Source organism: Leucoraja erinacea, unplaced genomic scaffold, assembly GCF_028641065.1.
Source record: "Leucoraja erinacea ecotype New England unplaced genomic scaffold, Leri_hhj_1 Leri_77S, whole genome shotgun sequence".
NCBI lineage: Eukaryota > Metazoa > Chordata > Chondrichthyes > Rajiformes > Rajidae > Leucoraja > Leucoraja erinaceus.
In genome coordinates, this window is record NW_026576707.1 from 363018 (window position 1) to 387414 (window position 24397).

The 24397-nt window shown below is 46.3% G+C and overlaps 1 protein-coding gene across 1 annotated transcript in view; it reads left to right on the forward strand.

Moving 5' to 3' along the window:
- The window catches only part of xrra1 (X-ray radiation resistance associated 1), a 46113-nt gene that overhangs the window by 11257 nt on the left and 10459 nt on the right, over positions 1-24397 (forward strand). Inside the window, 4 exon segments of the mRNA XM_055631487.1 lie at positions 2899-2989; positions 6056-6177; positions 8937-9230; positions 19557-19710. Coding sequence (XP_055487462.1) covers positions 2899-2989; positions 6056-6177; positions 8937-9230; positions 19557-19710 — 661 coding nt within the window.

Sequence of the window (24397 nt, forward strand, 5' to 3'; positions counted from 1 at the left end):
GCAAACTGGAGGAGCAGCACCTCATATTTCGCTTGGGCAGTTTACACCCCAGCGGCATGAACATTGACTTCTCCAATTTCAGGTAGTCCCTGCTTTCTCCCTCCTTCCCCTCCCCTTCCCAGCTCTCCCACAGCCCACTGTCTCCGCCTCTTCCTTTCTTCTTCCCGCCCCCCCCCCCCACATCAGTCTGAACAAGGGTCTCGACCCAAAACGTCGCCTATTCCTTCGCTCCTTAGATGCTGCCTCACCCGCTGAGTTTCTCCAGCATTTTTGTCTACCACTGACTTGTGGATAATGGTTTTATTCTGTAATCAAGGCCTGATTTTACTGTTAATTAAGTTTCGGTGTAATCTTGTCAACTGAATGTAAAAGTTGTACCAGCCGCTTTGACGGGTCTCCTGGTGCGTACCCGTTTGAATAAATCACCCGTTACTTCGAACACCAACTCCCCGTGGCCTCTCCATTTGCTCCCCCAGGGTCGTACAGCACGGAAAAGGGCCCTTCAGCCCAACCGGTTTAGAGGTTTACGGGCCAAAAAGCAGCAAAATAGGACTTGCGCATATTTGGTATGTTGGTCATCAAGGAAGAGTCATAGAGGCATACAGCAGAGAAACAGGCCCTTCGGCCCAGCATGTCCATGCCCACCAACATGCCCCATCTACGCTGGTCTCACCCGCCCACATTTGGCCCCTATCCCTTTAAACTTTTCCTATCCATGTATTCAAGAGAGTTGGATATTCAGTAGCTCTTAGGGCTAACAAGGGATATGGGGAGAAAGCAGGAACGGGGTACTGATTTTAGATGATTAGCCATGATGATCAGCTGGCTCGAATGGTCGAATGGCCAACTCCTGCCATTTTCTTTTTTTAATGTTTCTATCCATGTAGCCGTCCAAATGTCTTTTTTAATGTTGTTATTGAATTGGGTTGAAGGTCCTGCCTGAATTAATTTCACTGCACTTTATTGTCTATGTGATGAATAAATTGATTGATTGATTGAGAGTTGTCCTGTCTGTTAAATGTTGTTATAGAGTTGGCTGAAGGTCATTGGTCTTGGTTCTGTGACACTCTGTGAGAGCATGACGGGTGAGCGGGTGTTGTAAAAACACTCTAGGAGACTGCACGGGCACATTGGCCCAAATGCCCTCCTCCTGTGGACCAGGGTTAGTTCCCCATTCCACCCGGCCCTCGTGTGAGCCAGTCAGGGGCTGCCCGGCGAGATGGTGATGCCTCACAGCCCGCAGCTCATGGTGAAAAACATTGCAAGCCAAGTCCCATCAATGTTTTCCTGAAGGCGATAGACAATAGACAATAGGTGCAGGAGTAGGCCATTCGGCCCTTTGAGCCAGGTCCGCCATTCAATGTGATTATGGCTGATCATCCACAATCAGTACCCCGTTCCTGCCTTCTCCCCATATCCCCTGACTCTGCTATCTTTAAGAGCGCTATCTAGCTCTCTCTTGAAAGCATCCAGAGAACCGGCCTCCACCGCCCTCTGAGGCAGAGAATTCCACAGACTCACCACTCTCTGTGAGAAAAAGTGTTTCCTCGTCTCCGTTCTAAATGGTTTACTCTTTATTCTTAAACTGTGGCCCCTGGTTCTGGACTCCCCCAACATCGGGAACATGTTTCCTGCCTCTAGTGTGACCAAGCCCTTAACAATCTTATATGTTTCAATGAGAGAGCCTCTCATCCTTCTAAACTCCAGAGTGTATAAGCCCAGCCGCTCCATTCTCTCAGCATATGACAGTCCCGCTATCCCGGGAATTAACCTTGTAAACCTACGCTGCACTCCCTCAATAGCAAGAATGTCCTTCCTCAAATTAGGCCCTTCAACCTAGCGTTTAGAGGTTTGCGGGCCAAAAAACAGCAAAATAACATAACAGCAAAACAGCGATGAGGGGGGGACCTGATTGAAATGTAATGAATCCAGAATAGGCCTGGATAGAATGGATGTGGAGAGGATGTTTCCACTAGTGGGAGAGTCTAGGACCAGAGGGCACAGTCTCAGAATAAAAGGATGTTCCTTTAGAAATTAGATGAGGGATGAGTGGGTGGTGAATCTGTGGGATTCATTGCCACAGACGGTGGTGGAGGCCAAGTCATTAGGTATTTTTAAAGCATAGTTTGGTTAATAAGGGTGTCAAAGGATGCGGAGAGAAGGCAGGTGAACGGGGTTGAGAGGGAAAGATAGACCAGGCATAATCGAATGGCAGAGCAGACTCAATGGATCAAATGACCTAATTCTGCTCCGATGTCATGCGTTCTAGGAGCAGAATTAGGCCAGTCGGCCCATCAAGTCCACCTCACCATTCAATCATGGCTGATCTATCTTGTCCACTCAACCCCATTCTCCTGCCTTTGCCCCGTAACCCCTGACACCCGTACTGATCAAGAGTTCAGTTTAGTTTATTGTCACGTGTTTCCAGGTGATGCAGAGGTTCACTTGCACCTCCTCCACAGTGAAATGCGTTGGTTGCATGCTACCTAGTCAGCAAAAAGACAATACATGATAACAATCAATGCATTTACAGTGTACAGATCCAAAAGGGAATAACGTTTGGTGCAAGGTAAAGCCAGCAAAGTCCAATCAAGGATAGTCCGGGGGTCACCAAGGAGGTAGATAGTAGTTCAGCACTGCTCTCGGGTTGTGGTAGGATGATTCAGTTGCCTGATCACAGCCGGGAAGAAACTGTCCCTGAATCTGGAAGAATCTGTCAATCTTGCCTTAAAAATATCCATTGACATGGCCTCCACAGCCGTCTGGGGGAATGAGGCCCATAGATATCATGGTCTTATGGAAGGTGTTAGCTGATAAAATGTTGCTTGCACTCTCCACAAATGAAGTGATTACAAATGCCCCCCTTGTCCTAACGTTCCCTTTCCCTGTGTGTTTCAGATATGTGACGACGAGGAGTTGTTGGCTGTCTGTCTCTTCCCGGCGTTGACCAAGCTGACCATCTACAATAACCCAATCACCCTCAATGCCGGTAGATTATATCTGGTGTCCAACGGGATCTCTCCACTACCCATCTTCCCATCTCCACCCCTTCCCGCTTTCCGCAGAGACCGTTCCTCCGCAACTCCTTGGTCAATAGACAATAGATAATAGACAATAGACAACAGGTGCAGGAGTAGGCCATTCGGCCCTTCGAGCCAGCACTGCCATTCGATGTGATCATGGCAGATCATCCCCAATCAGTACCCCGTTCCTGCCTTCTTCCCATATCCCCTGACTCCCTATCTGACTCTCTCTTGAAAGTATCCAGAGAACCGGCCTCCACCGCCTTTCTCTTGAGGCAGAGAATTCCACAGACTCACAACTCTGTGTGAAAAAATGTTTCCTCGTCTCTGTTCTAAATGGCTTACCCCTTATTCTTAAACTGTGGCCCCTGGTTCTGGACTTCCCCAACATCGGGAACATATTTCCTGCCTCTAGCGTGTCCATACCCTTAATAATCTTATATGTTTCAATAAGAAGCCCTCTCATCCTTCTAAACTCCAGAGTATACAAACTCGTCCCTTCCTACCCAAACCATCCCCTCCCCAGGTAATTTCCCCTGCAATTGCAGGAGATGCAACACCTGTCCCTTTATCTCCCCCCTTGACTCCATCCAAGGACCCAAACAGTTTTTTCAGGCGAGGCAGTGGTTCAGTTGCATATCCTCCTACCTCATCTACTGTATCCACTGTTCCAGGTGTGGACTCCTGAATATCAGCGAGACCAAGCGCAGGGCTCGGCGATTGTTTCGCTGAACACCTCCGCTCAGTCCGTCTTAACCTACCTGATCTCCTGGTTGCTCAACACTTTAACTCCCCCTCCCATTCACACACTGACCTTTCTGTCCTGGGCCTCTTCCATTGTCAGAGTGAGGCCCAGCGTAAATTGGAGGAGCAGCACCTCATATTTCGCTTGGGTAGTTTACACCCCAGCGGTATGAACATTGACTTCTAACTTCAGATAACCCTTGCTTTCCCTCTCTCTCCATCCCCTCCCCCTTCCCAGTTCTCCCACCAGTCTTAATGTCTCCGACTACATCCTATCTCTGTCCCGCCTCCTCCCGTGACATCAGTCTGAAGAAGGGTCTCGACCCGAAACGTCACCCATTCCTTCTCTCCAGAGACACTGCCTGTCCTGCTGAGTTACTCCAACACTTTGTGTCTATCTTCGATTGAAACCAATATCCGCAGTTCCTTCCTACACATCTCGTTGCTGCCGACGTTTACCCTCATAAACTAACGGGTGCCCTGCACGGGTGAACGGCGTGCCCTCACATGGAAACATAGAAAATAGGTGAAGGAGGAGGCCATTCGTCCCTTCGAGACAGCACCGCCATTCATTGTGATCATGGCTGATTGTCCCCTATCAATAACCCGTGCCTGCCTTCTCCCCATATCTCTTGACTCCACTAGCCCCTAGAGCTCTATCTAACTCTCTTAAATCCATCCAGTGATTTGGCCTCCACTGCCCTCTGTGGCAGGGAATTCCATAAATTCACAACTCTCTGAGTGAAAAAGTTTGTTCTCACCTCAGTCTTAAGTTACCTCCCCTTTATTCTAAGACTGTGGCCCCTGGTTCTGGACTCGCCCAACATTGGGAACATTTTTCCTGCATCTAGCTTGTCCAGTCCATTTATAATGTTATATGTGTCTACAAGATCCCCGCTCAACCTTCTAAACTCCAGTGAATACAAGCCTAGTGTTTTCAATCTTTCCTCATATGACAGTCCCGCCATCTCTGGGATCAATCTCGTGAACCTACGCTGCACTGCCTCAATCACAAGGATGTCCTTCCTCAAATTAGGAGACCAAAACTGTACACAATACTCCAGATATGGTCTCACCAGAGCCCTATACAACTGCAGAAGAACCTATACTGAAATCATCTTGTTATGAAGGCCAACATTCCATTCGCTTTTTTCACTGCCTCACATTGCACTCCCTCGCTCTGCTGGCAGCAAGGGTGGCTGTTCATGCAACCACCCCCTCCCCACTCTCCCCGCACCAAATCCATTAGCCATCGTTTTTCCCAACCCAATCAGCACATCAACAACGTTATACTGAACCTTTTCACCCAGAGAGTTGTGAATCTGTGGAATTGTCTGCCACAGAAGGCAGTGGAGGCCAATTCATTGGATGTTTTCAAGAGAGTTAGATTTAGCTCTTCGGGCTAATGGAATCAAGGGATATGGGGAGAAAGCAGGAACGGGGTACTGATCTTGGATGATCAGCCATGATCATATTGAATGGCGGTGCTGACTCAAAGGGCCGATTTGGTCTATTCCTGCACCTATTGTCCATGTTTCAATGCAACCTAAAATCTCCTCCCTTATCATCAATCACAAGGCTAACTCTGGGATAACTTACATAGAACAGTTCAGTTTAGTTCAGTACAAATGAGTTCCGTTTAAAGTTATTGTCACGTCTACCGAGGTACAGTGGAAAGCTTCTGTTGCGTGCTAACTAGTCAGCGGGAAAACGATATGATTACAATCGAGCCATTTACATGATAAGGGAATAACGTTTCATGCAAGGTAAAGCCAGTAAAATCCGATCAAAAATAGTCTGAGGGTCACCAATGAGGTAGATAGTAGTTCAGGACCGCTCTCTGGTTGTGGTAAGATGGTTCACTTGGCTGTTAACAGCTGGGAAGAAACTGTCCCTAAATCTGGAGGTGTGTGTAGCAGGAACATGACCCGGCTCATTGCTCCACTATGTCCGTGCTGAACATGATGCCAGGTTAAACTAATCTCCTGTGCCTGCACGTGATCCATATCCCTCCATTCCCTGCATATCCACGAGCCTATCTAAAAGCTTCTTAAACACCACTATCGTATCTGCCTCCACCCCCACCCCTGGCACCCACCACCCTCTGTGTAAAGAAAACTCCTTGAAACATACCGGCCAACCTCACCCCTCTGCACTTGTCCCACCTGCTTGCATTTGGCCTATATCCATCTAAATCTGTCCTTTCCATGTACCTGTCTAAACGTTCCTTGAAGATTAAACGTATTGTGAACTGTTCTCAGCCCAGTGCTGTCTGATTTGACCCACAGGGAAGAAACCACAGCTGGTGATTGCAATGCTGAAGGAGAGGCTGGGGATGGAGGTGGTGACCACCAAGCCACAGCCGGCAGCTCGCCCACCGCCCCTCAACGTCTTCAATCCCAAACGCAAGGTGACTGACTGCCGTCTAGATCAGTGCGGGTATCAGGGGTTATGGCCAGAAGGCAGGAGAATGGGGTTAGGATGGAGAGATAGATTAGCCATGATTGAATGGCAGAGTAGACTTGATGGGCCGAATGGCCTCATTCGGCTCCTAATGACCTTACACAACCCACTTTCGCTGGGATGGAACCCGGGTCTCCCGCAATCTGACACAGCATCTCGACCAGCTGCACCACTGTCCCACACATATCGCATTGAATGCGACTCTGATCTGTGCATCACACGGTGCTGCGTCACTGCTGACCCAGCAAAGCAGCCAACACAATCAAAGCCTTGTCCCACCCCGGCCATTCCTTCTTCATCCCGCTCCCGTCTGACAGAAGAAGCTTGAAAGCGCGCACCACCAGACTCAGGAACAGCTTCTTCCCCGCTGTGATCAGGCCTCTGAACGGTCCTTGATCTGCATGGCTGATCTATCTCTCCCTTCTAACCTCATTCTCTTGCCTTCTCCCCATAACCCTTAACAACCAGCTTGGTTTGAGAACAGCTCTGTCCAAGACTGCAAGAAGTTGCAGAGAATTATGGATGTAGCCCTGTCCATCACCCAGACCACACTCCCCACCATTGTAGATGTAGCCCAGTCCATCACACACACACCACACTCCCCACCATTGTAGATGTAGCCCAGTCCATCACCAAGACCACACTCCCCACCATTGTAGATGTAGCCCAGTCCATCACACAGACCACACTCCCCACCATTGTAGATGTAGCCCAGTCCATCACACAGACCTACACTCCCCACCATTGTAGATGTAGCCCAGTCCATCACATAGACCACACTCCCCACCATTGTAGATGTAGCCCAGTCCGTCACATAGACCACACTCCCCACCATTGTAGATGTAGCCCAGTCCATCACACAGACACCACACTCCCCACCATTGTAGATGTAGCCCAGTCCATCACACACACCACACTCCCCACCATTGTAGATGTAGCCCAGTCCATCACACACAGACCACACTCCCCACCATTGTAGATGTAGCCCAGTCCATCACACAGACCACACTCCCCACCATTGTAGATATAGCCCAGTCCATCACACGGACCAGACCTTGTCCACCATTGACTCCATCCACACTTCACGCTGCCTCGGAAAAGCAACCAACAAAATCAAAGACATCCTCCCCCAGTCATTCCTTCTTCTCCCCGCTACCGTCCGGCAGAAGGTACAGAAGCTTGAAAGCGCGTACCACCAGACGCAGGAACAGCTTCTTCCCCTCTGCTATCAGGCTTCTGAACGGTCCTTCCATAACCTCTACCCCATTGCGGACATTGGACTTGAACAGATGCGCTACAATGCTGAGAACTATATTCTGCACTCTGTATCTACCCCTTTGCTCTGTGTAGGAAGGAGGGCCTTGACCTGAAACGTCACCCATTCCTTCTCTCCAGAGATGTTGCCTGTCCCACTGAGCTACTCCAGCAGATAGACATAGAGTGCTGGAGTAACTCAGCGGGTCACGCAGCATCTCTGGAGAAAAAGGATGGGTGACATTTTGGGTCAGTATCCTTCTTCACTCCACAACAGCATCTAACCCTAACATGAACAGAGAACAGGACAGAACAAGAAGAGGCCCTTCAGCGCACAATGTCCGTGCCGACCATGATGCCAAGACCATCCACCACCTATCTGCCTGCACATCACCCATATCGCTCCAGATGCTTATCCATGTGCCTGTCTAAAGGTATTTTCATTGCCACTAACATTTAGTTTAGTTTAGTTTAGAGATACAGCGTGGAAACAGGCCCACCGACCCCCGCACATCAACGCTATCCACGTACACTAGGGACAATTTACGTTTACACCATGCCAATTCACCTACAAACCTGCATGTCTTTTGAGTGTGGGAGTAAACCGAAGATCTCGGAGAAAACCCACGCGGTCACGGGGAGAACGTACAAACTCCGTACAGACAGCAGCCGTAATCGAGGTCAAACCTGGGTCTCTGGCGCTGTGAGGCCGCAACTCTACCGCTGTAACACCGTGACCGCCCCTCTCTCTATATGTTTCTCTCTATATGTCTCTACAGTTTCTCTCTATATCTATGTTTCTATCTATATGTTTCTCTATATGTTCAAGTTCAAGTTCAAGTGAGTTTATTGTCATGTGTCCCTGTATAGGACAATGACATTCTTGCTTTGCTTAAGCACACAGAAAATAGTAGGCATTTACTACAAAACAGATAAATGTGTCCATATACCATGATATAAATATATACACACATGAATAAATAAACTGGTAAAGTGCAAATAACAGAATGTGGTTATTAATAATCAGAGTTTTGTCCGAGCCAGGTTTAATAGCCTGATGGCTGTGGGGAAGTAGCTATTCCTGAACCTGGTTGTTGCAGTCTTCAGGCTCCTGTACCTTCTACGTGATGTATCTATGTTTCTCTCTATATGCCTATAGTTTCTCTCTATATCTATGTTTCTCTGTTTCTCTTTATATATCTGTCTCTATGGGTTTCTCTAAATCTTCTTCTCCATGTTTCTCTCTATATGTTTCTATATGTTTATCTGTATATGTTTCTCTCTATGTGCCTCTATAGTTTATCTCTATATCTATATGTTTCTCCATACGTTTCTCTATATGCCTGTTTCTATATGTTTCTCTGTATGTTTCGCTCTATACGCCTCTATATGTACGTCTGTGCTGTGCGTCTGCAGTGTAATGAGTTTGACGTGTGTGTCTTGTTGTTCCAGATCGACACTCACATTCCAAAGATCCCCAAAAAGCCGCTGATGCTGGAAACAGCCAGGCGGCTCCTGGGCCTGGAATGTGCCGAGTCTGGGTGTGGAGGGGCCCAGCGTGGACAAGCCGGGGCCAGGGCTGGAGCTGCGGGCCTGGCAGGCCATGCCGTCACAGAACCAGTGTCAGCCCCACAGGCCAGCGGCAAGACAGAGGGCAGCGTTCCTGACCCCACCATCACCCCAGAGAAGCATCAGGGAGAGGCCACGGCGGAGGAAGGGCCTGTGGAAGGATTCTTCATGACCCAGGTTAGCTCTTCCAAGAGAAAACTGATCAACATAGAACACAGCACAGCGCACGTTTACTTTTTGTTTTAGACCGAAGATAGACACAAAATGCTGGAGTAACTCAGCGGGACAGGCAGCTTCTGTGGAGAGAAGGAATGGATGACGTTTCGTGTCGAGACCCTTGATTTTGTTTTAGTTTAGTTTAGAGATACAGACCGACCAACGATCCCCGCACATCAACACTATCATAAACACACTAGGGACAATTTTTTGTACATTTATTCCAAGCCAATGACCCTACAAGCCTGCACGTCTTTGGAGTGTGGGAGGAAACTGAAGATGCCGGAGAAAGCCCACGCAGGGGAGAACGTGCAAACTCCTGTATAGACAGCACCCGTAGTCAGGATGGAACCCGGGTCTCTGGCGCTGTGAGGCAGTGACTCTACCGCTGCGCCACCGTGCCATGGGTGTCGGGCTAAGGGGAGAAGGCAGCTGGCCACCGGCACTAATCCAGTTAATGGGCCCCATATCTGAGGTAGGATGTACTGGCGTTGGAGAGGATTCAGAGGAGGATTGCTAGAATGATCGCGGCGATGAGTGGGTTAATGGATGGGGAGCGTTTGTCGGCGCTGGGCCTGTACTCGCTGGAGTTTAGAAGGATGAGGGGGGGGGGAAACCTATAGACTAGTGAAAGGCCTGGATAGAGTGGATGTGGAGAGGATGTTTCCACTAGTGGGAGAGTCTAGGACCAGAGAGGACACAGCCTCAGAATAAAAGGACGTTCCTTTAGAATGGAGATGAGGAGGAATTTCTTTAGTCAGAGGGTGGCGAATCTGCGGAATTCATTGCCACAGATGGCTGCGGAGGCCGTCATTGGGTATTTTTAAGGTGGAGATTGACTGATTCTTGATTATAGACAATAGGTGCAGGAGTAGGCCATTTGGCCCTTCAAGCCAGCACTGCCATTCAATGTGATCATTCATGGCTGATTATCACCAATCAGCACCCCGTTCCTGCCTTCTCCCCATATTTAGTATGGGTGTCTAGGGTTATGGAGAGAAGGCAGGAAAATGGGGTTGAGAGGGAAAGATAGCTGAGACATGACTGAATGGTGGAGTAGACTTGAGGGGCCGAGTGGCCTAATGCTGCTGCTATCATTTATTAACCTATGAAGGAACAGGCCCTTTGGCCCACAGTGTCTGCTGCAAATATGATGGCAAGTTAAACTAATCTCCTCTGCCTGCACATGATCCATATCCCTCCATTCCCCGCATATCCACGTGCCCGTCTAAAAGCCTCTTAAACACCACTATCGTATCTGTCTCCACCACCACCCCTGGCAGCGCGTTCCAGGCACCCACCACCCTCTGTGTAAAACACTTGCCCCACACATCTCCTTTAAACTTTGCCCCTCTCACCTTATAGCTGTGCCTTCTGGTATTTGATTTTACCATCCTGGGAAAAAAGGTTCTGACTGTCTACCCCAGTGGTTCCCAACGTGGGGCTATGCCCCACAGGGGGGCAATTTGATTTTTAAGGGGGGCAATTGAACGCGACTGAGGAGGTCTGGGTCCAAATTTTCGATTTTTATTTTTTTGGATTTTCCATCAGGTAAACATATGTAGTTTATGTTTCAGATGTTATTTTGAGTAAATAATTTTTTTGGGGTAAAAAAGGTCTTTATTGTGTAATTAAAATGATCGAAGTATTACAGAAAAAGCTTCCATTCAAATTAGTTTGTGCTGTATAACATTTCAGTTCTCTATTATATGTTTCGAAACATATATTTCATTTTTCTTTTTCATGGATGCCATGTTCTTTTGAAGCTTGTTTAAACCAAGGTATTGGCGTTTTAAGCTTCTTCAGCTGAAACGGAGTTCACTTTTTAAATGATAGAAACATAGAAACATAGAAATTAGGTGCAGGAGTAGGCCATTCGGCCCTTCGAGCCTGCACCGCCATTCAATATGATCATGGCTGATCATCCAGTATCCCGTACTCAGTATCCCGTACCTGCCTTCTCTCCATACCCTCTGATCCCCTTGGCCACAAGGGCCACATCCAACTCCCTCTTAAATATAGCCAATGAACTGGCCTCAACTACCCTCTGTGGCAGAGAGTTCCAGAGATTCACCACTCTCTGTGTGAAAAAAGTTCTCCTCATCTCGGTTTTAAAGGATTTCCCCCTTATCCTTAAGCTGTGACCCCTTGTCCTGGACTTCCCCAACATCGGGAACAATCTTCCTGCATCTAGCCTGTCCAACCCCTTAAGAATTTTGTAAGTTTCTATAAGATCCCCTCTCAATCTCCTAAATTCTAGAGAGTATAAACCAAGTCTATCCAGTCTTTCTTCATAAGACAGTCCTGACATCCCAGGAATCAGTCTGGTGAACCTTCTCTGCACTCCCTCTATGGCAATAATGTCCTTCCTCAGATTTGGAGACCAAAACTGCACGCAATACTCCAGGTGTGGTCTCACCAAGACCCTGTACAACTGCAGTAGAACCTCCCTGCTCCTATACTCAAATCCTCTTGCTATGAAAGCCAACATACCATTCGCTTTCTTTACTGCCTGCTGCACCTGCATGCCTACCTTCAATGACTGGTGTACCATGACACCCAGGTCTCGCTGCATCTCCCCCTTTCCCAATCGGCCACCATAATAAGAATTATACGTGATAAGAATTATATATCACCACATGGGGGGGGGGCATCAGGATTTTAGAGGTGATTAGGTGGGGCATGGCCAAAAAAAGGTTGGGAACCACTGGTCTACCCTCTCTCTGCCTTGCATAATTTTATATATTTCTACTATCAGGTCTCCCCTCAACCTCCGGCATTCCCAAGATAACAATCCAAGATTGTCCAATTCTATTTATAGCTAATCCAACCTCTCCTTATTATAGCTACATGTTTAAAAAAAAAACATTCTAACAGTGATAAATAGTATGGTGCCAAAGGCAGGCGAGTGCTCGTGTTCTGGTCCCAGAGAGGGATGTGCTATCACTCATTACAATCGCTCCACACTTTTACATGTGAAGGAACTGCAGATGCACAGATGCACTAGAGTAAATCAGGGGCTCAGGCAGTATCTCTGGAGAGATGCCTGAAGAAAGGTCTCGACCCAAAACGTCACCCATTCCTTCTCTCCAGAGATGCTGCCTGACCCGCTGAGTTACTCCAGCATTTTGTGTCTATCAACTCTTTTAAATCTTTATTTCACAAGTTATAGGAGTAGAATTAGGCCATTCGGCCCATCGAGTCTACTCCACTATTCAATCGTGGCTGGTCCCATTTTCCAGCCTTCTCCCCATTAGCCCTTGACACCCATTCTAATTAGGAATTTGTCTATCTCTGCTTTAAAAAGACAGACAAATTTTGTTTTAACAGCAATTTGTAAGAGATTTCAACAGCAGCAATTCTTACTCTAACTAATCTATTCATTTTATCCAGTATCTGTACGATGTGGCTGGATTGTAATCATGTATAGTCTTTCCGCTGACTGGTTAGCACGCAATTAAATAAATATTTTCACTGTACCTCGGTACAAATGACAAAAACTAAACTATCAATCTACGCAGCATAGCAACATGACGACCACTAACACCCATTCACACTAACCCCACATCACTGCCTTTATTAAAGTCTCCCCCATTCTCACATTCCCCCCCCAAGAGTTAGATATAGCTCTTAGGGCTAATAGTATCATGGGATATGGGGAGAAGGCAGGAACAGGGTACTGATTGTGGATGATCAACCATGATCACATTGAATGGCGGTGCTGGCTCGAAGGGCCGAATGGCCTACTCCTGCACCTACTGTTTATGTTTCTATTCCACACACAGACAGGGTCAGAGTTTGGACACAATACGTCTTTGGTACTGCTGATTCCACACGCCGTGCACTGCTGCAGCCACCAATAGTTTCAACGCCGGCTTTTCCTGAATTTGGCAATGGTGTCATATTCATAAATGATAGGAGCAGAATTAGTCCATTTGGCTCCTCAAGTCTACTCCACCATTCAATCATGGCTCATCTATCTCTCCCTCCTAACCCCATTCTCCTGCCTTCTCCCTATAACCTCTGACACCCGTACTAATCAAGAATCTATCTTGCCTTAAAAATATCCACTGACTTGGCGTCCACAGCTGTCTGTGACAATGAATTCCACAGATTCACCACCCTCTGACTAAAGAAATTCCTCATCATCTTCCGAAAGGAGCGTCCTTTAATTCTGAGGCTGCCAACTCTAGTCCTATTGAAGGAGTGCAACGTAGGTTTACAAGGTTAATTCCCGGGGAAACTGAACCGTCATATGCTGAGAGAATGGAACGGCTGGGCTTGTCCACTCTGGAGTTTAGAAGGATGAGAGGATATCTCATTGAAACATATAAGATTGGTAAGGACTTGGACATGCTAGAGGCAGAAAACATGTTACTGATGTTGGGGGAGTCCAGAACCAGCAGCCACAGTTTAAGAATAAGGGGTAAGCCATTTAGAACGGAGACGAGGAAACACTTTTTCTCAAAGAGAGTTGTGAGTCTGTGCAATTCTCTGCCTCAGAGGGCGGTGGAGGCCTGTTCTCTGGATACATTCAAGAGAGAGCAAGATAGGGCTCTTATAGATAGCGGAGTCAGGGGATATGGGGAGAAGGCAGGAACGGGGTACTGATTGGGGATGATCAGCCATGATCACATTGAATGGCGGTGCTGGCTCGAAAGGCCGAATGGCTTACTCCTGCACCTATTGTGTATTGTCCATTGTCTGAGACTGTGGACTCAGGACTGTAAGTGCTGTGTGTTCGGACCTCAGAATACTCACTGCTCTAGGCCCTTAAAGCCGTGGTCTCCGGGGAATGAGCAGCTGCTCCAGACATTGCAAGCCGCTGAGGATTGTTCACCCGACGCCATAGTTCCATCTTCCCGGCAAGAGGGCCTGAAAACATCGGACTGGCTGCAGAGGCCACAAATAGGCCCCGACCTCGGGTGATCACAGAGGAAGGGGACTGAACTTTATAGGGGGGGGGGGGGGACCACGTTCATGTTAAATTCTATAATGTGTTGTGTCATTTTTCTTTTATTTCTTTTTCTTTCGATGTACGGAAACGTAATTAATTCTTCTATGTAAAGCACTTTGGTTTCAACACGTTGATTGAGCGAGCGAGTGAGTGAGCGGCCTAGTGAGGGAAGTGCCCTGTGAGAAAAGTGTGAGTCTTTGGCTCAAGTGCCCTGTGAGAAAAGTGTGAGTCTTTGGCTCGAGAGTATTCGGAGAGGAGGCTGAGGAGAGGAGACCACGCAATACGCTTGAGAGGGAGACGAAAGGAGATGTCAGGCAAGCTGATTCAGTGCGATGCTTGCAGTATGTGGGAGGTCAAGGACACCGCTGGTGCCTCTGGCTGCTACAAATGCAAAAAATGCATCCAGGTAGAGCTCCTGAAGGGCCGTGTTGGGGAACTGGAGAAGCAAGTGGATGACCTCCGGTTCGTACGAGAAACGGAGTCGTTCCTCGACAAGTCCTACAGTACGATTGTTACACCTAAGGTACTGGAAGAGAGAAGGTGGGAGACAGTGAGAAAGGGAGGGAAGCATGGAATGCCAACGTCCCCGGGTGATGTACCTCTTGTAAACAGGTTCATCCGCTTAGAAGTTGTTGGGACAGAAGACGTGAGCGGCGGACTGGCCTGTGATGCGAATAGGGCTGTTGAGCCAAAACCAAAAAGGCCTAAGGCAGGCAAGGCCATTGTAGTGGGAGACTCCATCGTGAGAGGTACAGACAGGGGTTTCTGCGGTAACAGACGGGATGCGAGGATGGTGTGCTGCCTTCCCGGTGCCAGGATCCAGGATGTCACGGACAGAGTGCAGAAAATCCTCAAGGGCGAAGGTGAACATCCGGAAGTGGTAGTGCATGTCGGCACAAACGATGTCGGAAAGAAGGGGATGAATATTCTGCAGCGTGACTTTAGTGAGCTCGGAAAAATGTTGAAAAGCAGGACCTCCAGGGTTGTTATATCCGGTTTGCTTCCAGTTCCCCGTGCTGGCGAGAGCAGGAACAGGGAGATACGGGACCTGAACGTGTGGCTGAGGAACTGGTGCACGGGGCAGGGATTTAGATTCTTAGATCACTGGGATCTGTTTTGGGGTAAGGGGGAACTGTACAAAAGGGACGGATTGCATCTTAACAGGTGTGGGACCAGCATTCTGGCAGGCAGGTTTGCCACTGCTACACGGGTGGCTTTAAACTGAATAAGGGGGGTGGGGTGTCGAATGGGATAGTGGAGGATGGAGTTAAAGGGAAAGGGTTTCTTAAATGTGTGAGCGTAGAGACCGAGGGGTGTAAAATGAGGGTAGAAGAAATAGGTAGCAAGGTGAAAAGTAAAAGTGGCAGGCAGACAAAACCAGGGCAAAAATCAAAAAGGGCCACTTTTCAACATAATTGTGTAAGGGGTAAGAGTGTTGTAAAAACAAGCCTGAAGGCTTTGTGTCTCAATGCAAGGAGCATTCGTAATAAGGTGGATGAGTTGAATGTGCAGATAGCTATTAATGACTATGATATAGTTGGGATCACGGAGACATGGCTCCAGGGTGACCAAGGCTGGGAGCTGAACATCCAGGGATATTCGATATTCAGGAGGGATAGACAGAAAGGAAAAGGAGGTGGGGTAGCGTTACTGATTAGAGAGGGGATTAATGCAATGGAAAGGAAGGACATTACTTTGGAGGATGTGGAATCGGTATGGGTAGAGCTGCAAAACACTAAGGGGCAGAAAACGCTGGTGGGTGTTGTGTACAGGCCACCTAACAGTAGTAGTGAAGTTGGAGATGGTATCAAACAGGAAATTAGAAATGCGTGCGACAAAGGCAAAACGGTTATAATGGGTGACTTCAATCTACATATAGATTGGGTGAATCAAATTGGCAGGGGTGCTGAGGAAGAGGATTTCTTGGAATGTATGCGGGATAGTTATCTAAATCAACATGTAGAGGAACCAACGAGAGAGCTGGCTATTTTAGACTGGGTATTGAGTAATGAGGAAGGGTTAGTTAGTAATCTTGTTGTGCGTGCCCCCTTGGGCAAGAGTGACCATAATATGGTTGAGTTCTTCATTAGGATGGAGAGTGACATTGTTAATTCAGAAACAATGGTTCTGAACTTAAAGAAAGGTAACTTTGAGGGTATGAGACGTGAATTGGCAAAGATTGACTGGCAATTAATTCTAAAAGGGTTGACGGTGGATATGCAATGGAAGACATTTAAAGACTGCATGGATGAACTACAAAAATTGCTCATCCCAGTTTGGCAAAAGAATAAATCAGGGAAGGTAGTACATCCATGGATAACAAGGGAAATCAGGGATAGTATCAAAGCGAAGGATGATGCGTACAAATTAGCCAGAAAAAGCAGCATACCGGAGGACTGGGAGAAATTCAAAGACCAGCAGAGGAGGACAAAGGGCTTAATTAGGAAAGGAAAAATAGATTATGAAAGAAAACTGGCAGGGAACATAAAAACTGACTGCAAAAGTTTTTATAGATATGTGAAAAGAAAGAGATTAGTTAAAACAAATGTAGGTCCCTTGCAGTCAGAAACAGGGGAGTTGATCATGGGGAACAAGGATATGGCGGACCAATTGAATAACTACTTTGGTTCCGTCTTCACTAAGGAAGACATAAATAATTTGCCGGAAATAGCAGGGGACCGCGGGTCAAAGGAGTTGGAGGAATTGAGTGAAATCCAGGTTAGCCGGGAAGTGGTGTTGGGTAAATTGAATGGATTAAAGGCCGATAAATCCCCAGGGCCAGATAGGCTGCATCCCAGAGTACTTAAGAAAGTAGCTCCAGAAATAGTGGATGCATTAGTAATAATCTTTCAAAACTCTTTAGATTCTGGAGTAGTTCCTGAAGATTGGCGGGTAGCAAACGTAACCCCACTTTTTAAGAAGGGAGGGAGAGAGAAAATGGGGAATTACAGACCAGTTAGTCTAACATCGGTAGTGGGGAAACTGCTAGAGTCAGTTATTAAAGATGGGATAGCAGCACATTTGGAAAGTGGTGTAATCATTGGACAAAGTCAGCATGGATTTACGAAAGGTAAATCATGTCTGACGAATCTTATAGAATTTTTCGAGGATGTAACTAGTAGCGTGGATAGGGGAGAACCAGTGGATGTGGTGTATCTGGACTTCCAGAAGGCTTTCGACAAGGTCCCACATAAGAAATTAGTATACAAACTTAAAGCACAAGGCATTGGGGGTTCAGTATTGATGTGGATAGAGAACTGGCTGGCAAACAGGAAGCAAAGAGTAGGAGTAAACGGGTCCTTTTCACAATGGCAGGCAGTGACTAGTGGGGTACCCCAAGGCTCAGTACTGGGACCCCAGCTATTTACAATATATATTAATGATCTGGATGAGGGAATTGAAGGCAATATCTCCAAGTTTGCGGATGACACTAAGCTGGGGGGCAGTGTTAGCTGTGAGGAGGATGCTAGGAGACTGCAGGGTGACTTGGATAGGCTGGGTGAGTGGGCAAATGTTTGGCAGATGCAGTATAATGTGGATAAATGTGAGGTTATCCATTTTGGTGGCAAAAACAGGAAAGCAGACTATTATCTAAATGGTGGCCGATTGGGAAAGGGGGAGATGCAGCGAGACCTGGGTGTCATGGTACACCAGTCATTGAAGGTAGGCATGCAGGTGCAGCAGGCAGTAAAGAAAGCGAATGGTATGTTAGCTTTCATTGCAAAAGGATTTGAGTATAGGAGCAGAGAGGTTCTACTGCAGTTGTACAGAGTCTTGGTGAGACCACACCTGGAGTATTGCGTACAGTTTTGGTCTCCAAATCTGAGGAAGGACATTATTGCCATAGAGGGAGTGCAGAGACGGTTCACCAGACTGATTCCTGGGATGTCAGGACTGTCTTATGAAGAAAGACTGGATAGACTTGGTTTATACTCTCTAGAATTTAGAAGATTGAGAGGGGATCTTATAGAAACTTACAAAATTCTTAAGGGGTTGGACAGGCTAGATGCAGGAGATTGTTCCCGATGTTAGGGAAGTCCAGGACAAGGGGTCACAGCTTAAGGATAAAGGGGAAATCCTTTAAAACCGAGATGAGAAGAACTTTTTTCACGCAGAGAGTGGTGAATCTCTGGAACTCTCTGCCACAGAGGGTAGTCGAGGCCAGTTCATTGGCTATATTTAAGAGGGAGTTAGATGTGGCCCTTGTGGCTAAGGGGATCAGGGGGTATGGAGATAAGGCAGGTACGGGATACTGAGTTGGATGATCAGCCATGATCATATTGAATGGCGGTGCAGGCTCGAAGGGCCGAATGGCCTACTCCTGCACCTAATTTCTATGTTTCTATGATTGATTTAAACGTGCTATATAAATAAAATGTACTTACTTACTTACTTAAAAGTCAAGAGAAGTTTTATTGTCATATCCCAGATAGGACAATGAAATTCCTACTTGTTGCAGCACAACAGAATATGTAAACATAGCACATAACGGGAGAAAAAAAGTTCAGTGTGTGTATATATGTATATATGTATGTATAGAAACATAGAAACATAGAAAATAGGTGCAGGAGTAGGCCATTCGGCCCTTCGAGCCTGCACCGCCATTCAATATGATCATGGCTGATCATCCAACTCAGTATCCCGTACCTGCCTTCTCTCCATACCCCCTGATCCCTTTTGCCACATCTAACTCCCTCTTAAATATAGCCAATGAACTGTGGCCTCAACTACCCTCTGTGGCAGAGAGTTCCAGAGATTCATCACTCTCTGTGTGAAAAAAGTTCTTCTCATCTCGGTTTTAAAGGATTTCCCCCTTATCCTTAAGCTGTGACCCCTTGTCCTGGACTTCCCCAACATCGGGAACAATCTTCCTGCATCTAGCCTGTCCAACCCCTTAAGAATTTTGTAAGTTTCTATAAGATCCCCTCTCAATCTCCTAAATATTAGAGAGTATAAACCAAGTCTATCCAGTCTTTCTTCATAAGACAGTCCTGACATCCCAGGAATCAGTCTGGTGAACCTTCTCTGCACTCCCTCTATGGCAATAATGTCCTTCCTCAGATTTGGAGACCAAAACTGTACGCAATACTCCGGGTGTGGTCTCACCAAGAGTATGTATATATATATGTATATATATATATATGTATATATATATATATACATACACTTTTAATTCTGTCTGTTGTTTGGTACCATTGTTATCTACCCTGCACCATGTCCGCACCCTGTACAAAGCCCATGGTCCCAGCCTGCACCGACCATGCTGACTGTCACACCTACGCACCATCATGTAATATTTCAATATTCGATCTTCCCATCTCTTCCCAAAGGTTGAAGATGCAGCAATGACCACAGAAGACATGGCGGTCTTGGAGGAGACGCAAACCGAGGTTCCCTCGGTGGCAACAGATGTCCCCGAGAAGTACAGAGGCTATGAGGAACTCTTGGATGCGACAACGGACCCCTACTTTGTGGATCCAGTCGGTAAGAGGCTCTTTCACCAGGTGTCAGGGGTTACGGGGTGAAGGCAGGAGAATGGGGTTCGGTGGGAGAGATAGATCAGCCATGATTGAATGGAGGAGTAGACTTATAACCATATAACCATATAACAATTACAGCACAGAAACAGGCCATCTCGGCCCTTCTAGTCCGTGCCGAACACTTACTCTCACCTAGTCCCATCTACCTGCACTCAGACCATAACCCTCCATTCCTTTCCCGTCCATATATCTATCCAATTTATTTTTAAATGATAAAAACAAACCTGCCTCCACCACCTTCACTGGAAGCTCATTCCACACAGTTACCACTCTCTGAATAAAGAAGTTCCCCCTCATGTTGCCCCTAAACCTTTGTCCCTTAATTCTCAAATCATGTCCTCTTGTTTGAATCTTCCCCACTCTCAATGGAAAAAGCTTATCCACGTCAACTCTGTCTATCCCTCTCATAATTTAAAAGACCTCTATCAAGTCCCCCCCTTAACCTTCTGCGCTCCAAAGAATAAAGACCTATTTTGTTCAACCTTTCACTGTAACTTAGTTGCTGAAACCCAGGCAACATTCTAGTAAATCTCCTCTGTACTCTCTCTATTTTGTTGACATCTTTTCTATAATTTGGCAACCAAAATTGTACACCATACTCCAGAATTGGTCTCACCAATGCCTTGTACAATTTTAACATTACATCCCAACTTCTATACTAAATGCTCTGATTTATAAAGGCCAGCACACCAAAAGCTTTCTTTACCACCCTATCTACATGAGATTCCACCTTCAGGGAACTGTGCACAGTTATTCCTAGATCCCTCTGTTCAACTGCATTCCTCAATTCGCTACCATTTACCATGTACGTCCTATTTTGATTTGTCCTGCCAAGATGTAGCGCCTCACACTTATCAGCATTAAACTCCATCTGCCATCTTTCAGCCCACTCTTCCAAATGGCCTAAATCTCTCTGTAGACTTTGAAAATCTACTTCATTATCCACAACACCACCTATCTTAGAATCATCTGCATACTTACTAATCCAATTTACCACACCATCATCCAGATCATTGATGTGTATGACAAACCACAGCGGCCCCAACACAGATCCCTGTAGCACCCCACTAGTCACCGGCCTCCAACCTGGCAAACAGTTATCCACCATTACTCTCTGGTAGCTCCCATTCAGCCACTGTTGAATCCATCTTGCTACTCCACTATTAATACCCAACAATTGAACCTTCTTAACCAACCTTCCAGGTGGAACCTTGTCAAAGGCCATATAGACAACATCCACTGCTTTACCCTCATCAATTTCCCTAGTAACCTCTACTAACCTAAGAAGATTAGTCAAACATGACCTTCCAGGCACAAATCCATGTTGACTGTTCCTAATCAGACCCTGTTTATCAAGATGATTATATATATTATCTCTAAGTATTCTTTCCATTAATTTGCCCACCACTGACGTCAAACTAACAGGTCTATAATTGCTAGGTTTACTCTTAGACCCCTTTTTAAACAATAGAACAACATGCGCAGTACGCCAATCCTCCGGCACTATTCCCGTTTCTAATGACATTTGAAATATTTCTGTCATAGCCCCTGCTATTTCTACACTAACTTCCCTCAATGTCCTTGGGAATATCCTGTCAGGACCTGGAGACTTATGTACTTTTATATTTTTTCAAAAGTGTCAGTACTTCCTCTTCTTTGATCCTCATAGTTTCCATAGCTACTCTACTTGTTCCCCTTACCTCACATAATTCAATATCCTTCTCCTTGGTGAATACTTAAGAAAATAAATTGTTCAATATCTCCCCCATCTCTTTTGGCTCTGCAGATAGCTGTCCACTCTGACTCTCTAATGGACCAATTATATCCCTTGTTATCCTTTTGCTATTAATATAGCTGTAGAAACCCTTTGGATTTATTTTCACCTTACTTGCCAAAGCAACCTCATATCTTCTTTTAGCTTTTCTAATTTAGTTCTTAAGATTCTTTTTACATTCTTTACACTCCTCAAGCACCTCATTTACTCCATGCTGCCTATAATTATTGTAGATAGAAACATAGAAAATAGGTGCAGGAGTAGGCCATTCGGCCCTTCGAGCCTGCCCCGCAATATGATCGTGGCTGATCATCCAACTCAGTATCCTGTACGTGCTTTCTCTCCGTACTCCCTGATCCCTTTAGCCACAAGGGCCACATCTAACTCCCTCTTAAATATAGCCAATGAACTGTGGCCTCAACTACATTCTGTGGCAGAGAATTCCAGATATTCATCACTCTCTGTGTAAAAAATGTTTTTCTCATCTCAGTCCTAAAGGATTTCCCCTTTATCCTTAAACTGTGACCCCTTGTTCTGGACTTCCCCAACATCGGGAACAATCTTCCTGCATGTAGCCTGTCCAACCCCTTAAGAATTTTGTAAGTTTCTATAAGATCCCCCTCAATCTTCTAAATTCTAGCGAGTACAAGCCGAGTCTATCCAGTCTTTCTTCATATGAAAGTCCTGACATCCCAGGAATCAGATCTCCCTCTTTTTCCGAAACAAGTGTCCAATTTCCCTTGAAAACTATGGCTCTTTCCAATTATTACTCTTTCCTTTCAACCGAACAGGGACATAAAGATTCTGTACTGTTAAAATTTCCCCTTTAAATGTCCTCCATTTCTCTTCTGCATCCTTCCCATAAAACAAAATGTCCCAGTTCACTCCTTTTAAATCCTTTCGCATCTCCTCAAAGCTAGCCTTTCTCCAATCAAAAATCTCACCCCTAGGTCCAGTTCTGACCCTCTCTATAATTATATTGAAACTAATGGTATTGTGATCACTGGACCCGAACTGTTCCCCAACGCATACCTCAGCCACCTGACCGGTCTCATTTCCTAACAGGAGGTCCAGCACTGCCCCTCCTCTAGTAGGTACCTCTATGTATTGCTGCAAAAAACTATCCTGCACACATTTTACAAACTCCAAACCATCCAGCCCATTTACAGAATGTGTTTCCCAGTCTATGTGTGGAAAATTGAAATCTCCCACAATCACTACCTTGTGCTTACTACTAATATCTGCAATCTCCTCACATATTTGCTCTTCCAATTCTCGATCCCCATTTGGCGGTCTATAATACACCCTTATAAGTGTTGCTACACCTTTCCCATTTCTCAGTTCCACCCAAATAGCCTCCCTAGATGAGCCCTCTAATCTATCTGAATGGGCCCGCCCCGCCTTACCTCTCTGAGCTGCTCCACCCATACGCTCCTGCCCGGTCCCTCAGGTCAGCTGGTCAGCTGCTCCTGGAGGTACCGAGGTCTAGTCGGAGGCTCAGAGGGGATAGAGCCTTCTCTGTTGCTGCTCCGGCACTCTGGAACACCCTGCCGTTGCACATCAGACAGGCACTCACTGTCCATCTTCAAATCCAGTGTTAAAACGCATTTGTACTCCCTGGCTTTTGACCATGCCTGAGGCTTTGCTTCTGTTTGTGGTGTTTTTGATGTTTCTTTATTTTACATGTCTTTTCCTACTATTTCTTTTGATTGTTATTTTTGGTGTGTATTAACTTTTTTGTCAATGATTAGTGATGTACAGCACTTTGTTGCAGCTATGTTTGTTTTTAAAGTGCTCTATAAATAATTATTATTATTATTATTATTATTATTATTATTATTATCCTGCCAAAGCACTGCTGTAATATCTTCCCTGACTAGCAATGCAACACCTCCACCTCTTGCCCCTCCAATTCTATCACACCTGAAGCAACGAAATCCTGGAATATTTAGTTTCCAATCACAGCCCTCCTGCAACCATGTTTCACTGATCGCCACAACATCATACCTCCAGGTGTCAATCCAGACTCTAAGCTCATCCACCTTTCTTACAATGCTCCTAGCATTAAAATATACACATTAAAGAAACCCACTACCTCTGATTTTCTGTTTATTATCTTTTTCTTCTTTCTCCCCTACGTTGGGACCGAGTGCTTCCCTTCTCTGCCTCCTGCCTCACACTCTGTCTTTCTCTATTTGAGTCCTAGCTTTCTCTATTTGAGTCCCTCCCCCCAACCGTTCTAGTTTAAAGTCTCTCCAGTAACCTTTGCAAATCTCCCCACCAGGATATTGGTCCCCCTCGGGTTCAAGTGCAACCCGTCCTTTTTATACAGGTCACACCTTCCCCAAAAGAGGTCCCAGTGTTCCATGGGCCGAATGGCCTAATTCTGCTCCTATCCCGTATGTTACTTGTTCACTACTTGATCATGTAGTGCAAATGAGAAAATAAACACCAGTCTGAAGAAGGGTCTCGACCCGAAACGTCACCCATTCCTTCTCTCCAGAGATGCTGCTTGTCCCGCTGAGTTACTCCAGCTCTTTGTGTCTATCTTCGGTTTAAACCAGCATCTGCAGTTCCTTTGTACACACTCACGTTTATACCGCTGGGGTGTAAATTACCCAATTACTCCTCCAATTTGCGCTGGGCCTCACTGTGGCAATGGAGGAGGAGGTCGTGGACAGAGAGGTCAGTGTGGGACTGGGAGGGAGAGTTATAACAGTTGGCAACCAGTTAGAGACCCAGCAGGCCCTGCTAGTGTTCAATGCTGCCTGATCCGCTGAGTTTCTCCAGCACGCTTCTCACTGCTACCGTCGGCCAGGAGGTACAGAAGTCCTGCACCAGCAGGTTCAGGAACAGA